The sequence below is a fragment of the Borostomias antarcticus genome (genome assembly GCF_949987555.1).
Source record: "Borostomias antarcticus genome assembly, chromosome: 15".
Taxonomy (NCBI): Eukaryota; Metazoa; Chordata; class Actinopteri; order Stomiiformes; family Stomiidae; genus Borostomias; species Borostomias antarcticus.
In genome coordinates, this window is record NC_140248.1 from 9,083,734 (window position 1) to 9,101,233 (window position 17,500).

At 47.5% G+C, this 17,500-nt stretch overlaps 1 protein-coding gene across 1 annotated transcript in view; it reads left to right on the forward strand.

The window, feature by feature from the left end:
* Window positions 1-17,500, forward strand: part of lhfpl7 (LHFPL tetraspan subfamily member 7) — a gene marked incomplete at both ends in the record, with an annotated part of 84,595 nt that overhangs the window by 18,139 nt on the left and 48,956 nt on the right. The window contains one exon of the mRNA XM_084449481.1: window positions 4,900-5,038. Within this exon, the coding sequence (XP_084305607.1) occupies window positions 4,900-5,038 (139 nt within the window). The remainder of the gene's footprint in view (window positions 1-4,899; window positions 5,039-17,500) is intronic.

A 17,500-nucleotide genomic window follows, 5' to 3' on the forward strand; every position in this document is an offset into this window, starting at 1 on the left:
GCCGTAAGCAGGCTGCGTGCAGCTTCTACCCGGGTAAAGTGATGTTTTTTTTCCGGAGGCGTACCACAGTGCTAATGGGGTGGCGGCGACAGGACATCACAGTGCGGCTGAGGTGGCGCTGGCGCAGGGAGACATCGGGGCGGACGCTTAGATGTGATGGTCACCCAATGTTTACTTCACCGAATGCCGATGAGTGGCGGGGCGCGGCAGACGCGGTGCGCTAAAAGATGGCCGGGAGAGGAGGCCGCTGCCAGCGAAACTTTGGGTCAGTCAGTAACCCATGGCAACAGTAACTCTGTATGCACAACATCCACATCACTCCCAGTATGGCAAACACACCAGCCTATTAGAGAAACCGAGGTCCCTCACCTGGAGCCAATCCGCTCGGGCGAGGCATCAGGTAGTTAAGTGAGGGTCATTTCTGTCAAAGGAATGCACTGAGCACTTCTGCTTCTGTCTCTTATTACTGGTATTAGCACAGCGGTGATCGGTGAGGAATTGAAGTCTTTTAAAAGCTTCGAATTGGAATATCGTGAGTCGGGTGTGGTGAATCTGCGGCTGTATTCTTTATGATACATGCTCTGCCCTTTGAGAAGCCTGTCTTATAGGCTTGTGGAGACAATTAAAGCTTCATTGGCCTATCAAATGTAGTCCTTGACTTCCTGGATCTAATTGGAAATCGATGTAGTTCCTCGGGAATGTCGTTAGCTTTATTACTCTGGGTCCCTGTTTTTGCATCAGTGCTGTTATGGCTCTCCCATAGACCAACAAAAGCCACTTTATGCCCACCCCAGGCCTTGTAGACCTGTGCTAGCCTTATAATGGAGAATGGCCACACCCTGTAGACTTTTATGTCAGCGTTTTAGCATGTACTGTCTGCGTATGAGCATAATGGATTCCCGAGGCCATTTTGTGCCACGGCTGCAAGGGATGTTGGCCTAGCACATCTCATAGGGGTGGAATACTGATCTGGGGGTGGCTTAGTTCATCTGATGTATGGCAGCCCAATACAGTATCGTTATAGCCTGTATGATGTACAGTAACAATGCAGAGTTTGTTGCTAGTGAGTGACATGCAGGCTCTCACGTGTTCACAATCATTCTTCATTATTCAGTCATCTGGTGAAAATTATGTTTTCTTTTTTTCCCATTATTCTTTCATCTTGTAATATTGTATATGGCAGATGTTTGTTTTTTTCAATTTCATTTTTCCAGTATCACGCAGCCCTAATCTGATGGTACTGTAGTACTGCTGTATGTGTAGGCCCCTATAGGCCTAGATTGCTATGTAGTCAGCACACCTGTCTATTAGTTACAGTATAGCTCTCTTGAGAGGATGGTCCAGGTGTTTCCTCATGTCCTCCTCCAGGTTCTGAACAACACCTATTGTGTAATTGTCTCACGCTGATGGAGAGAATGAAAGAAAGGAGTGGGCGTATGAAGACAAAGAGAAGCCAGAGGAAGTGCATTACTTCCAATCTTCACCAACATGAATCGTGTTTTATCAACATAAATATCACTCTTCAAAACTCACTTTTCTCCCCCTGCATGTTTTGCGTGGGCCTGTGTAGTTATTCATGTATAATTACACTATTATTAGGGGGCATCTCTAGGAATGCCAGTGCTGCTTGGAACCCAATTTTCTACCAGATTAATTTGCTCTCGGAGCAACGCAAATGCAGTCTCCGAAAAGGCGTCTCATATAATTTCTATTTTTTCTGCAAGTTAACATCGTAATGATAGAGTTCATCTAATGTTTGTGTTTCATCAACAGCGCTTCACGCACAGGCTCACGCTCGCCGACAAAACAATGTACGACTTGATTAATGTCTGGGGCATTAATTGAAATGTAGGTTCGTTTTATAGAAGGCGGGCCGGTACTCCGATAGGGTTTATTACTCTCGAGGGCTGCTTCTAAATGGCACATTGAAAATGTCATGTGAATAAATCTATTACCGCACCCAGTTAATTAGCTGACTGACTGAAAAAGATACAAAAACACAAATAACTGCTTGTTCCCAGCCCAGTACTGAGGATATTTCTGTTTACGTCTCAAGAGCGATCAGACTATTGCCTCAGTATTGCCTCAGTCCAGTGTCTGTGCGCACTAGTCCTTAACTGCACGTCTTGTATAGTATAGGCGCAAACACAGCAGCCTAGCCTAGCCAGGATAGAAAGCCCCTGTTATTGTGTGTTGAGAGCGGTGATGAATAGGTGTCTCCCCCCTCCTCTCCTCGGCGTACGTTTAATGTGTCAGAGTGAATCCGCCAGAGCACGACAGGAGGAGGGCTCTGCACAGGGGGCCCGGCCGTCCAAAGGAGACATTCCTATGCATACATGAATATCAAGGGAGGCGAGAGAGAAAGAACAAAGCAGATATGATTTCATGTCTTTTTCCGGTGCCGTGAAGCTCCTCTTTCTAGCTGCCCCTGATGTAGTCATCATGGACTGGTGGACGCAGAAGCAGCCGTACCATCATCATCGTCATCATCATCATCATTATCAGCACATTCAGAGGCTGGTACTGGTACTTTAGGGGGAAACAGCTATGACCCAATCAAATGGTAGGCTCCAGTATGCAGGGCTGAGAGGACTGGCCCACCCCTACGGAGCTCGATAGCAGAGGAGGTCTTTTTCAATTCCTGTTTCTAGTTATCATTTCATCATTTCTCTGTCATCGGCGCGGCGGATCGCCTCGGAACAGCCAGGGTCGCCTTTTCAGACTTTCCTCTCACCTTCACCTTCAGAATCAAGGCCGCCTCCCCTCTGCCCCCTGCCGCCAATTCCCTGAGAACAATTGAATTGAATGTCCTGTCAGCCATGGAAATTCTAGGCCCTTTTTTCCTTTCCACCCATGTCAGTCAGAGCATCGAGGCACATCGGGGACGTGCTTAATGACACTTGTATTAGTGCTGTAATTCCCTCATGCATGTTATACATTTTTCTGTGATTGCTGCCACTTGAATGCTAATCACTCATGGGACCCCGTTCGGCATGCTCTGTGTGTGTGTGTGTGTGTGTGTGTGTGTGTGTGTGTGTGTGTGTGTGTGTGTGTGTGGTGAGAGATAAAGAAAGAGAGAGGGCGAGAGAGAGAGTGAGAGCTTGTGTGGGTGTGAAAGACAGAAAATAGACAAAGAGAAAGAGTGAGATTGTGTTCGTGCTGTTTTATGTGTGTGTGTGAGTGTGTGTGTGAGTGTGTGAGTGCGTGCATGCGTGTGTGTGAGTGAGTGTGTGTGTCCAGAGGGTAGATGGAGACGTGTTAGGCAGCAGCTTCATCATGAGGGGCTAATGAAGAGTCAGGCAGATCAAACAGCAGGATGAGGAAGGAGGGGGGCTGTCACTGGGGAAGAGGGGGTAATCTAACCCACCCCCCCCCCCCCCCCCCCCCCGAACTACAACGCCCACCTACAGTACCCGCCTACACACCCCTCGCAGACAGACGCTCCACAACACTGCGCCGGAGCACAAGCACAGAGCAGCGACTGCGTTCCAGTCACTGTGTATGTCTTTGGTGCGGAGAGTGGCTGTAAATGATAAATAAATAATAGCCTCCATTTTATTTATAAAGCACTTTTCATCATGAGACCTAAATCACAATCGCAAAGTCATTAAGAAAAAAAAACAAGCAGAATAATAACAGAAACACTCATTAATATATGAAACACATGTACAGTAAGCATTACAGACAAAACGCTTTGCTAAATAAGTAGGTCTTTAGACCAGTTCTAAAAGAACCCGCAGGCTGTGGTTAAGAGGAAGTCGGAGACGACGTAGTTTGTGTGTCTGTCTCTGTAGCATACAGTATGCGTGTCCCAGTGTCCTGGTTGGTCTACTGCAGTCTCTCCCAGGGAGAGACCAGGGAGAGACCAGGGAGAGTCTAGCCAGAGAGGAGGTGCAGTACGAGGCTGGGTCTGGGATTGTGTGTGGAATGTGGGTGAAATACTTGTGCGACTGTGTTTTTGTTTTCAGAACAAGTAAATATAGGTGGAGCAGCAGTAAATAGTATGTGTGTGTGCGTGTGTGTGTGTGTGCGCATGTGTGTGTGTGTGAGCATATTCGAGAGTGAGTGTCTTCATCACACAGTGCTAATCTACAAACAGCCAATTGAAGTTCTGAACACCAACTCTAACCTCGGCAACGCTTTTGAATGGCTAAGTGACAGTGGGTTTGTGTGTGTCAAGTCAAATTTATTTCTAAAGCACATTTAAAAACAACTCACGTTGACCAAAATGCTGTACAAGTAGGCAGCGAAAACACAATAAAAAGTCTAAAAACAAAAACACGGATATAAGCATCAACACACAAAACAAATAAGTACAAAATGAGAGCACACAGATCCATATAAATTCACATGAGGTGTGTGTGCATGCATGTATGTACTGTAGTTAGATATGAACGCCTTAAATGAAGTCCTTTCTGGTGCCTCCTCCTAGATTCAGTGTGTTTGTGTGTGTGCGTGTGTATGCGCGTCTGTGTGTGTGTGCGAGCACACGCGTGTGTTTGCGCGTGCACTTGTGTGTGAGTGTCTGTGTGTGTGTGTCTGTGTGTGTGTGTGTGTGTGAGTCCAGAGTGTGATTAAGCAGGCTGTAATATACGGGGACAGCCAGGGTTAGGCTATTGTTGTTGTGATTTGGAGCCCTCTCTCAGGGCAGAGGAAGCCATTAGCGTATGAGTCAGGCCTACTGTCACCGGGGGCCAGCGGTCCCACGCGGACAAGCCGACACCGACGCAGCTGCCAGAGCACATCGGGTCACTCTATTTCAGTCATTCAACCAGCGCAGCCTTGAGGCTGGCAGTCGCATATCAAAGAGGCATACGTACTGTTCAGCATGTTTAACAAGCGATGGAGCCTTGTGCTGACCTCTGTTGGTGTGTGTGTGTGTGTGTGTGTGTGTTGTAGACAAGCGCGGTGCTGTGTTCTGGAGGATGCGCTCTGCTGGCGGTCAGCTCCCTGTTGGCCATCATCACCATCTTCCTGCCCAGCGGAGGATGTGAGAGGAGGCTGTGTACCCTGGCCGGATACATGCAGATGGCTGCAGGTGAGCCCACGGACACACACACACACACGCACGCACGCACGCACGCACGCACACAAACACACACACACACGCACGCACGCACACACACACACACACACACACACACACACACACACACACACACACACACACACACACACGCACACAAACACACACGCACACACACAGCACTGTTACCGACCCACAGTGTTCAGCACTCAGTATAACCCACAGTTCACGCTGCCTAACGTTTCAACTGGAGAGGAGCCGACTTTGTTGCCAACGCACATCACCCACCCCCCAAAAAACTGACAACGCCGCAGCTCCTGCCCCTTCAGCGGGCGGTCGCTAGGCAACGGGCGTCGGTGGAGGGCTGCGCTGGCGTAGTGAGGGCAGGGGGAGATTTAGAGCCCGTCGTAAAAAGACAATTACAGCCCCTTAACACAGGTCATTGGTTCAGGGGGGGGGACGCGTGGCCTATCAGGGCCACGCCTTTATTCAAACAGGGAAGTAGCCTGGTAAACAAATCGTGAGCGTGCTCGAAGGCTCGATGCGCCCATGTGTACCAACCGCTCACTCACCGGGCCGTGTTAATGTCATGCGTAAGAGACGGTGATCCTCTACCCCGATCTGCGTTCATATATGATTTAAGAGATAATCACATTGGTTTATGAGTACTCCCGTGCGTGTGTGTGTGTGTGTGTGTGTGTGCGTGCGTGCGTGCGTGTGTGTGTGTGTGTGGGTGTATATGGGTGGTGAGATATGTGTACTATATGTATGAAGTTTCAGCGATCTGGTACTCATATGTGTGTCTGTAGGTGGGTGAGTTTCCACATCCACTGGGGTGATGGGGGATGCAGACAGGCAGACAGACAGACAGACAGACAGACAGAGAGACGGACAGACGGACAGACGGACAGACGGACAGACGGACGGACGGACGGACGGACGGACGGACAGACAGACAGACAGACAGACAGACAGACAGACAGACAGACAGACAGACAGGCGGACGGACGGACGGACGGACGGACGGACGGACGGACGGACGGACGGACGGACGGACGGACGGACGGACGGACGGACGGACGGACGGACGGACGGACGGACGGACAGACGGACAGACGGACAGACGGACAGACAGACAGACAGACAGACAGACAGACAGACAGACAGACAGACAGACAGACAGACAGACAGACAGACAGACAGACAGACAGACAGACAGACAGACAGACAGACAGACAGACAGACAGACAGACAGACAGACAGACAGACAGACGGACAGACGGACGGACGGACGGACGGACGGGCGGACGGGCGGACGGGCGGACGGGCGGACGGGCGGACGGGCGGACGGGCGGACGGGCGGACGGACGGACGGACGGACGGACGGACGGACGGACAGACGGACAGACGGACAGACGGACAGACGGACAGACGGGCAGACGGGCAGACGGGCAGACGGGCAGACGGGCAGACGGGCAGACGGGCAGACGGGCAGACGGGCAGACAGACAGACAGACAGACAGACAGACAGACAGACAGACAGACGGGCGGACGGACGGGCGGACGGACGGACAGACGGACGGACGGACGGACGGACGGACTGTACGGTAACACTGACACTCACAGCAGCTACATGTCCTGTGGAGCTCAGAGGAGGAACGTCCCAATTAAACGCTCCTGCTTATTCCCAAATGGAAATGGCTCCTGCCAAGCAACAAGATGTCCTGCTGGCTTGTGAAAAGGCTATTGAATCACAACAACAACAACAACAACAAATACATCATTACATGGCAGACTGGGTGTTCCAGATAGTCTCTTTAGAAAGTGTCCAGAATTTCTTATTTTAACCACTCTTTTGAAAACCTCTTGTAACATTTTTGCTGCTCCGTGTAGTTTAGAAATGAAACAGTCTTTCAAGGTTTCACATCTTCCAGTGAGTTTCTCCATCCGTCTATGTCCATCTTCAACGATGGGAAAATGTTTGTTTGCTCTTTGCTTCTCATGAGCGGTATGAAGCCTCACTGATCCTGGGGATTATCGAGCACTTGATCTACCGCTAGGGGGGAAGTGGTATTCAACCCACTGTAATTAGACCCTATATTCATTAGCGAGGTTAGATTGCAACCTAAATCTCCATTGACAAAGTTCGGAGTTTTCATCGACTTGGCTAATGGTGTTTATTAGTGTCCTCCGGCCTCTGAGATAACTTTATACCTCTGTGATCCCTGATGTGGAGATCAATGATGTTTTGGATCAGGACTATCCTTGGTAGGGCTGTGACTCAGAGCCGGTTTAGATCTCACTGTCTAGTGGATCAGGACTATCCGTGGTAGGGCTGTGACTCAGAGCCCGTTTAGATCTCACTGTCTAGTGGATCAGGACTATCCGTGGTAGGGCTGTGACTCAGAGCCCGTTTAGATCTCACTGTCTAGTGGATCAGGACTATCCGTGGTAGGGCTGTGACTCAGAGCCCGTTTAGATCTCACTGTCTAGTGGATCAGGACTATCCGTGGTAGGGCTGTGACTCAGAGCCCGTTTAGATCTCACTGTCTAGTGGATCAGGACTATCCGTGGTAGGGCTGTGACTCAGAGCCGGTTTAGATCTCACTGTCTAGTGGATCAGGACTATCCGTGGTAGGGCTGTGACTCAGAGCCCGTTTAGATCTCACTGTCTAGTGGATCAGGACTATCCGTGGTAGGGCTGTGACTCAGAGCCCGTTTAGATCTCACTGTCTAGTGGATCAGGACTATCCGTTGTAGGGCTGTGACTCAGAGCCCGTTTAGATCTCACTGTCTAGTGGATCAGGACTATCCGTGGTAGGGCTGTGACTCAGAGCCGCTTTAGATCTCACTGTCTAGTGCAGCAACACACAACGCAGAATAACAATGCGGAGAGCTTGGTCTTTGTTCCCTCTCCAAGTTGTGTGTAGAGATAAATGGGGTTTTTAGCGCACAAAGCCCAGAGAAAGGGAGATCAGGGGAGAATGTTTGTTTTCCCACGCCCGCTGTGCTGCTGCTGTGTGTGTTCATGTGTGTGTGTGTGTTCATGTGTTGTGTGTGTGTGTGTGTGTGTGTGTGTGTGTGTGTGTGTGTATGTGTTTGCTTTGTGAAAGTTATATCAGAGTCAAAATCTACCAGGTGATAACACTACATTGGGACAGCGGCTTGCTGTGTATACAGTATGATCAGATTTAAAGTGGCATTTGTTTTCTAATAAAATAGATGTTTGTCTCACCTGAATTATTGGTGAGAACTACAGGGTAACACTTTAAACATTATACACCTACATTAAGGTCCTCTTATTAAGCATTAGTTAATAGGTAATATGATCCTGGTAAGATGCTTATTAGCATTAAAATGTGTTAATAAGACATTTATAAGTGTTAATAACATTATAAATATGTTTATTATTAGATTATAAGATTACATCTATAATCTAATAATACATTTAGACATTTAAAGAATGTTTATTAACTGCTTAAGAACATGGGCGTCTGGCAACCCAAGAAAACGAGGGGGCACGAGATTGTGAGGCATTGTTAACTACATTTTAGTGTTTTTTTTGTGCATTTTTGCAATTTAAAATCAGGACACAGCACACTACCAGTTGCCACTCAAGCGGTGTGAAATTAAAGTTACCGGTAGCGTTCTTTCAAGGACTTTCAAAATAAAAGGAAGGGAAAACAAATCAACTTTTTTTTAATCACTTGGCATTGGTCCGAATGATATACTGTATACTGAAGTATGAAGTATATTGAATCTGATATACTGAATAGCTTAATATTTGGAGAACATGTTAATCAGTTAATTACAACCTTAATCTAAATGTATGCAAGCAGACCATGAAAACGTGTTTATCTGAGACGAGGCGAGGGTGGGGGGGGGCTTCCAGGTCCAGTGTTAATTTGAAAGAAACCAAATCCACTGGGAAAGAGGGTGTTTGGCTTTTTGAAAGAGGTTATGGTGGCTTTTCAAGGTGGTCTATGATGTAATTAAAATAATACATTCAGCTCAGTAGAGAAAATAATCATAGCTCCGCATTGTAAAATGTAATAGTAAACAAACAATAACAGAAATGTAAAAAAAAAAATAAAAAAATAAAACACACCCAAATCTGAGGGGGCACGTGCCCCCTCAAGTTCTATAGGCATGACGCTTCTGCTTAAGAACATTAATAAAAGCCTTATTCGTTACTTATACATACTATTATTAATTAATCACTTATTGATATTATAAGAAACTTGTTAGCAGTCCATAAACTGCTTAAGAACGATATTAAATCCTTATACTTATTATGCACGTTACTAGGCATTTTTCAGCTACCGGATCTACTGTATTAAGGTTGGTAGACCATCTCGTCTCAGCTCATTTGTGTTGTGTATTTTTATTGCACAGGGGTGAATTTAAACCCGCGTCTCTCACGGGAAAAACATTGTTCTAACCAGCTAATAATATTCTAATAATAAATATAATGCTATTATTAACATATATTAATGTTAGTAAGCATCTTATAAGGACCTTATTACTAATTAACTAATGCTTAATAAGATTACCTTAATATAAAGTGTTACCAGCTACAGTATACAGTATGACTATGTATGTATATTCTTTTAGTTTACTTACTTTAATTTTTGCATTTGTGGATTTGTGTGTGTGTGTGTGTGTGTGTGCGTACGAGTGCGTATGTGTGTGTGTGTGTGTGTGTGTGTGTGTGTGTGTGCATGCGTACACGTACTTACATGTATGTGCACCAAGCATTTAGCTCCCCTCACACTAGAGGGACCCAGGCTCTAGAGGCATACACACACACACGCACACACACACACACACACACACACACACACACACACACACACACACACACACACACACACACACACACACACACACACACACACACAAACACGCACCATACAGACGCAGACACAGCTGCACTAGAAAAGGCTTTTTAGAGGTGGAACTTCCTCTCTCAGCCTGGGGCTCCCAGGGGTTGGGTCTAGGATTAGACTGTGAACTCACTGCTCCTCCACAGTGCAGCAGCAGCATCGCTCCATTTCCTGACAGGTTTCAGGCCCCCCCCCCCCCCTCCGCGCCTCCTCCTCTCCCCCCCCCCCTCCTCGTCTGTGGCGCGTGGCCAGCAGCCTCCCATCAATGTTTCAGAGAAAGATGGAGGAGCTGTATTTTAAAGATGGAGGAGCTGTATTTTATGTGCTAAGGCGATTAATTCCACCCCCCACCCCTCTCCCCCGCATGCATATTTTATTGGACTGTGGTCTGGACCCATTGGAGGCTTTCTGTTTGGTGTGTGTGTGTGTGTGTGTGTGTGTGTGTGTCTGTGTGTGATAGACCGTTCGATGGAGTACACAGAGACCCTAACAACTGACAATGCTGCCTACAGCACAGCGCTCGTCTGCCTGCAGTAGACATCGTCTCTTGCTAATGTGATCATGGTGCACCGCGGTCGAGCTCATCAGGCAGTTCCACGCAGGCCTTCAGTGGGATACAGGCTCATTTGTAGCGGTACATCCAGCATGCAGAGAGGTACATAGAGAACAGCGAGTCTGTTGTTGCTGTCTGTTCAGAGCTGAAGACACGTCGCGCTCCGTCGGACACACATGCGGAGCCTCCACCCACAGTCTTAATCTCACAGGCTGCTGGGGACATTAGCATGTTAAACGTGGATGGTTGCAGTCCATGGGGACAAGGAGCCCATTAGTAACAGAAACATGACTGAACATTGACGTTCCTCTTGGCACCTGTCTCTTTTGAATTCTCTGACTCTGGAGCTGGAATGTGTCCTGGCGGAATAATGAGAAGCGTCGACGCGCCTCAGCGCAAGGATACAAACCTCTACCCATCCTTATCTACAGTAACGTTACGTTACCCTCCAATTAACCTCTGGCTCTTTGCTCGAAGATTAAAGTTGTAAGTGTGCATCCAGCTAACCTCCATCCAACCTCAGCTCTCAGATCAATGTTTCAGGGGATGCTCCTTTGATGCTGGTCTCTTCTCGTCCCAGCACTGAAGCATTGTGAGGTTGGTTATCCATTCGAACTAGACGCAGCATCACAGAGACTTACTGCTCTGCCTCAACCTACACACACTGTTCTCCTTGTGATGAGAGACATGGGGGGGGGGGGAGAGAGAGGGAGCAAGGGAGGGAAAGAGAGAGAGAGAGGGCGGGAGGAGGGAGGGAAAGAGAGAGAGAAGGAGAGGGAAAGAGAGACTCCCACACACACGCACGTACGGATGCAGGTGCGCATTCACTCACACACACACACACACACACACACACACGCACACACGCACACACGCACACACACACACACACTGTATTGAGCTGAGGGATTGTGCTGAGGAGGCAGGAGCCTGCTGTGTCAGCTCTCCCCAGGGTTTAGAAGCAATGCAGATGTCCTCAAACATGAAGAAGAAAATAGGACAACTTCTTTTATTAGACTCCTTGTGTGTGTGTGTGTGTGTGTGTGTGTGTGTGTGTGTGTGCATGTGTGTGTGTGTGTGTGTGTGTGTGTGTGCGTGTGTATGTGTGTGTGTGTGTGTGTGTGTGTCTGTAGCCTCCGTGGGGGAAAGCAGATCTGCACCTGTACCGATGCTACCATTAGTACCAAAATGCACATGGAACCTGTACTGTACCAGCCATCGCTCATGCCAGTTCTGCTGAAGGGAGGGGTTAGAGTTGGGGAGGGGAACAGTGAGGGTTCTGTGCTGGAACAGCCCTGTCGGGGGAAGAAGTTCTTCTCTCTGTAGAGTGGGGCGAGGAAGGATTAATTGGAGCATGTTGTCAACATCTCGGCAGTCGCTACTGATTCCCAGCCCAAGAGGAGGCCTAGAGTGGTGACAGAGATCGGTATACTACTCCGTCGCGCTCTCTCTTTCTCTCTCCTCTCACTCTCTCTCCCTCCCTCCATCTCTCCTTCCATCTCTCTCTGCGTCTCCCTCTCGCCCTCCCTTCCTGGCGTCTTGTCATAAACAGAAGACAGCATTCCCTGCATCCCAGCAGAGCTCTTTGACTCCTGTCCTCTTGATGGCTGGTATTTCAGTGTTTTATCGTAGATTTGCTAGCCAGAGGCCCAAGCTACATTTTTGCATTAAAACTTCTGCAAAACATCAGAGTGCATTGCATATGAAACCTGCTAGCCCTGGGGCAAAAATGGAATATCTATGGTAATGAAATAGTCTGTAGTGGCAGTCTTTTCTTTTTTTTGACACGGTGTGCGAGAGCCAGGTGTGTGTGTGTTTGTGTGTGTGTGTGTGTGTTTGTGTGTGGAGTATGACGTTGCTATTCTGATCGGGTGACCTCTGACCAGTGACTTACAGCACAGTGAGACAATAGACATTAGTCATGGTCATGGATATGTATTATCAGTCTGCATGTTGACGGAAGTGTGTGTCCTGGTGTTCATGAAGTCTCTGTGTATCCTAGTGAATGTATGTGTGTGTGTGTGTTTGGTGGGGAAGGGGGTGCTTGGGGGATATGCGTGGGTCCTAGTTAATGTGTATGTGTGTCCTACAGTACAGTAGTATGTGTGTGTGTGTCCTAGTGAATGTGTGTATGTGTCCTAGTAAATGTGTGTGTGTCGAATGTGTGTGTGTCCTAGCGCATGTGTGTGTCTTAGTGAATGTGTGTTTACAATGCGTCTGTTTTCGGAATGTCTGCCTTGTTTGATCTTGCTATTGTTTGAAGGGGGTTATCGATGGACACACCACGACACTCCACACACACGGATCCATTAACCACATCGCTAATTAGCATTCAAGCCAATTAGAGGAGCCCTGTAATTAAGATAGTGCTTTCATGCTTTCAGATTCATATGTGGTTCATTCACTCAAGAGGTTTGGACTGTATAAGAAACATATTGGGTTCATCACTTCATCACTGAGGAAAATGGCCTCATCTTTATATTCTTCTGACGTCTTTTGTGAGGGATTGTGTGGTTGTCTTCAGTCTGGTTATTAATATAATGGAACTAAAATTTATGGAATCAATTAGTCGTTCATCTGTTGACTAGTCAACACTTTTCCTGACCATCCATTCCTAAGCCATTATTCTAGGCATCCGGTTTGTGATATATGTGAAACACACACACAGACACATGCACACACCCACACACACACACACACACACACACACACACACACACATGTAGGGGGAATGCTGAATCGTGTCATGTTCAGACCTATAAATATCATAATTGATGCAGAAAGAGGGGGCAAAAGAGCTCTAAATCTTTAATACCTTCTTGAAATCGACAGAATTTAAGGAAGCTGTGGCTCATTATTTATTTGACTGGACAGGTTGTACTCTTTCTCAGAAGAACTTTCAGACAGAGAGGGGTAAGGTACTGTTCAAGGATGGGCGTGCGATGGCCCATCCCTTTTCCTGTCTTCCTCCTGTTGTACCCACCTCCTCATCCCCTCATCCATGCCTTCACACACACACACACACATACACATACACACACACACGCGCGCGCGCGCACGCCCACTCGGCCCGATGCCAATGCATATAACATGAGTTCTCCATCTCCGAAGGCCTTTCAGCTCATTCATTAGTTACAGTCAGGCCTCCATCTCTGATTGGTTCGACTCAGTCGCCGCCCACTCAGCGTCTGGCCTCACACACGCGCCTCAGTCAAGCCCCGCCTCCTACATTAAGACTCAGACCTTTTGCTCCTGTTGGTCTGTGTTGGGAGGCTTTTAATGCTGATTATTCCCAGAGGAGAGGTCAGTTGAGTTGCTATTGAGAAACACAGGAGTGACTCATCACTGTTGCTGTTTCTCTGTGACTGGACCCGTCAGAGCTGGTTTGGTCACATCCCATGAAACAGCAGTGTGTGAAGCGTGACAGCTCTGCTCTGTACAGTTATTTTTTCCTTTCCCTCTTGGGGATGATGGCGACTGAACCGTGCCCGTAAAGGCTCCTTTTGAAGAAGTCTGTGTGTGTGTGTGTGTGTGTGTGTGTGTGTGTGTGTCTGTGTCTTTGAACGTGTTCGTTGGTGTGTGTAGAGAACAGCATTAGCACACACAACAGAATATTAAGCAGTAAACGGTGATTTGTCTCTGTCCACGGATGCACGCACGCACGCACACTCACACACACACATGCACACACTCACTCACTCTGGACATGTTAAGCTTGAATACACACACACACGCACACACACACATGCGCTGATCGATGAATGAGGCTCTCTCCATCAGTGTCCTCTCGGTATGAGCCTCTCATTTGCATGAGGTGAATGATTGCATTCCTTCTCCTTCCTAAGTGAATTAGAAGCTGGTCTCCTGGCTGGAGAAGACGTCCATGCATGCGCCGGACAACACTCAACACTGTCTGATTCTGAGCCTCCTGTCACAGCCACGAGATTGCCGATTCCGATTGGCCAGACCAGAGACACAGCAGCCTCCATACACTTACTGGACTTCAGAAACATACTCTGTAAGAAATGTGTTCAGGGACGACTTTGTTGAAGCGCAATTCGTCCGATTACAGAGAACCTCCTGGACACTAATATGCCTCTAAAAGAGGACTGGGAGTTATTGAGATAATAAAAGCTAGGTGGTTAGGACTGTGTGTGTGCGTGTGTGTGTGTGTGTGTGTGTCGGTGTCTGTTTGTGCGATTTTAAAGGGGTCCATGTTTGCAAAAATGAAGTCTCCGACGCAAATTCAGCCAAGGCACGTACGTCACAGCCGGGGGTCAGCAGAGGTTAATCTGTCACGCATGACGCAGCACCAGCTGACTGTAGCTGTCATAGCATTGGTCAGCTCACCAGAGCGCAGGTATTTAAGCTGTCAAAACATGTCATTATTCGCGCTTGCTTTACTGCTGTCGTAATTGCATGCTCGCCAAACATTCATATGCATGTATTATGCCGCTTGTATAATTATGCTGCTTGTATATAAATGTTCAAATTTGACAAAAGTGATCTTGTCTGAATTAACTTTTTCATTGTTTTTGCATACACATGTCTCTGATGGGCTTACTAACACACATGAAGTGAAAAAACTCAGTCATTTTGTTGTGGTCAGTCGAAATGAAAATATTAGAAAAAAAGTCAGTCCCAGCAAGCCGTTCAAATCTCCTTGCGTCACAGTCGGGGACTCATTATAATAATCCCACCCCCATTTGAATACCTTCAATCACCTGCGTTTGTTGACCTGGCTATAAAGGCTGACATTATTTGCAGGTCCCTAGCATACTGTCTTCGCACGGAAAAAGCTCTTTTCTTGGATGTACTAAGCAGCACACATCGCTACATCGTCTCCCAAGATCAAAGGACAGAAGAGCTGAGTGGATAAATGTTAATTTTGATGGCAACGTTCCAGCTGAAAATGGCAAAACACCAGCAGTGTGCATTTTTTGCCCAATTACTTTTCCAGCCTGGGTCAGTACAATGCAGGATTTTCAGAGAAACTCTTTCTGAATGATCAAGCAATACCAACTGTCCGTGCTAGCTAACACAAACAAATCCCCTCTTGCCTCAACCCGGATGCTCGTCTCATCATATACATAGAGTAACATTAGTGGAAGGAAATTGGTAGACTTCTAGTTGATCTAGCAGTCATTAAAAATGTTGAAATGTTTTGGATTCCCCTCGGCCTACAGAATCTAGCTTGCAGTCGAATGGTGTCATATAGCCTGGTGGTGTCTTGCTAGCGAATGTAGCTAGAAGTAACAGCATGCAACCGGAGAGATAACATGGGCACTATCATGTTTAGTCAGGGAGAGAGGACAATGAAATTTGTCACAGTGGCATCAAGTGTGGATGGTCCAGGCTAGCCAGCTATATTTGAGGTAACATAGTGCCGTCAACAGCCCTCGTCCTCTAGCCTGCCGACTTGCTCTTAGCTGAACTCATTTGCATTTGAAAAAAAGCACTCAATCCGCTCAATCTGATCTCGTGGTCAACAGAGGGGAATAAAGGCATGCTAGAACACTTATTCTGAGTGGTATTTTCAGCAAAAATACACAGATGTTTTGGGGACCCCAAAGACTTGTTTCTTGAAATCTTGAAAATTAGCATAATAGGACACCTTTAACATAATGGAATATCTATCTTTGTGTGTGTCTGTGTGTGTACGTGTGTGTATGCGTGTGTCTGTGTAGGAGAGAGAACAATATAAGAGAGAGAGAGAGAGAGATCTGCAGTGATGCTGTTGTGATGCAGCTCACCAGAGTGACTCAGAGACACAGCTCTGTCTTTGACGAGATAAAGACGGTACTCAGGGCGCCCCCCCCCCCCCCCCCACCTGCATTCCTGTCTCCCCTCGGAGCACCCCACACACTCAGCATGCCGCTTTTAAGGCATAACACAGCCTTTCACACACATCGACAGGTTCACTCTCTCTCTCCGCACAGAACATGGACGTGCTCACGCGCACACACACACGCACGCCGGCACATATCTCTGGTGTAAGCCACAGAGATGTTTATCTACAGCACAGAGGGAGCGAGGGGGGATAGGAGGGAGCCTGCTGCTGGAGGTTATTTGTAGGCAGGTATATCTCACCACTAGCAGAGTGAGGAAGCTGGAGCTGATATCAGTATTCCTGAGGAGACGTCCAGAACGGCACCTCGTCCTCAGGGGATCTTGAAAGTACTGAGTCATGGTTCGGTTGGGTTCAGTACACTCTTCCCTATCCAGACCGCTCTGATTCACTGATTTTACAACCCGTTTTTGTCATTGAAGCTGTCCTCTCGCTATTCTGTCTCGTTGCTCGGGTGGCTGCGTGTTTGCGTGTGTGTGTGTGTGTTAGGGTTTGAGGCTGGAGCAGGTAGGACCCAAAATGCAGATGGCAGGCAGGCAACATATAGGTTCAAAAAAGGTTCTAATACCAAAAAGGCGAAAATAAACAGAGAAACACCAGGGAGAACGCACGCAACATTGACAATGAACTGACAGAGAACAAAGGAACAACGAATAGGTGTGCGACAAGACATAACGAGACATAGGTGCAGACAATCACCCAGACAAGGACATGGAGCAGGGTGAACTGGGGGTCCGGGGCAGGGGCGAGGGTCTGGACTGGGAGCAGGGGGTGAGCAGAACGAACCAGGAGTCTGGGGCAGGGGCGAGGGTCTGGACTGGGAGCAAGGGGCGAGCTGGGCGGACCCAGCCAGAACCATAACAGTGTGTGTGTGTATGTGTGTGTGTATATGTATGTGTTTGTGTGTTTTAGGGATGAGACGGTATACCGTAAAACCGTGAACCGCGGTATAAAATGTCCACAGTATTAGAACCGTGACATTCCCTGTGTTTACAGTATTACGTTTACGGTATTACACAATAATGCGCTGCTGAAACTTCACATTTCAAGTTGCTTGCAACAGTTAATTTTGTAATTTAATATAAGCTTGCTATTAATAAACTGTGCTTAATTACAATAGTGTGTATTTTCCATCATGAGTTGCACTGTAGTTCCTTCAAAGTAAAATATTTGTTTTTTTTATGTGT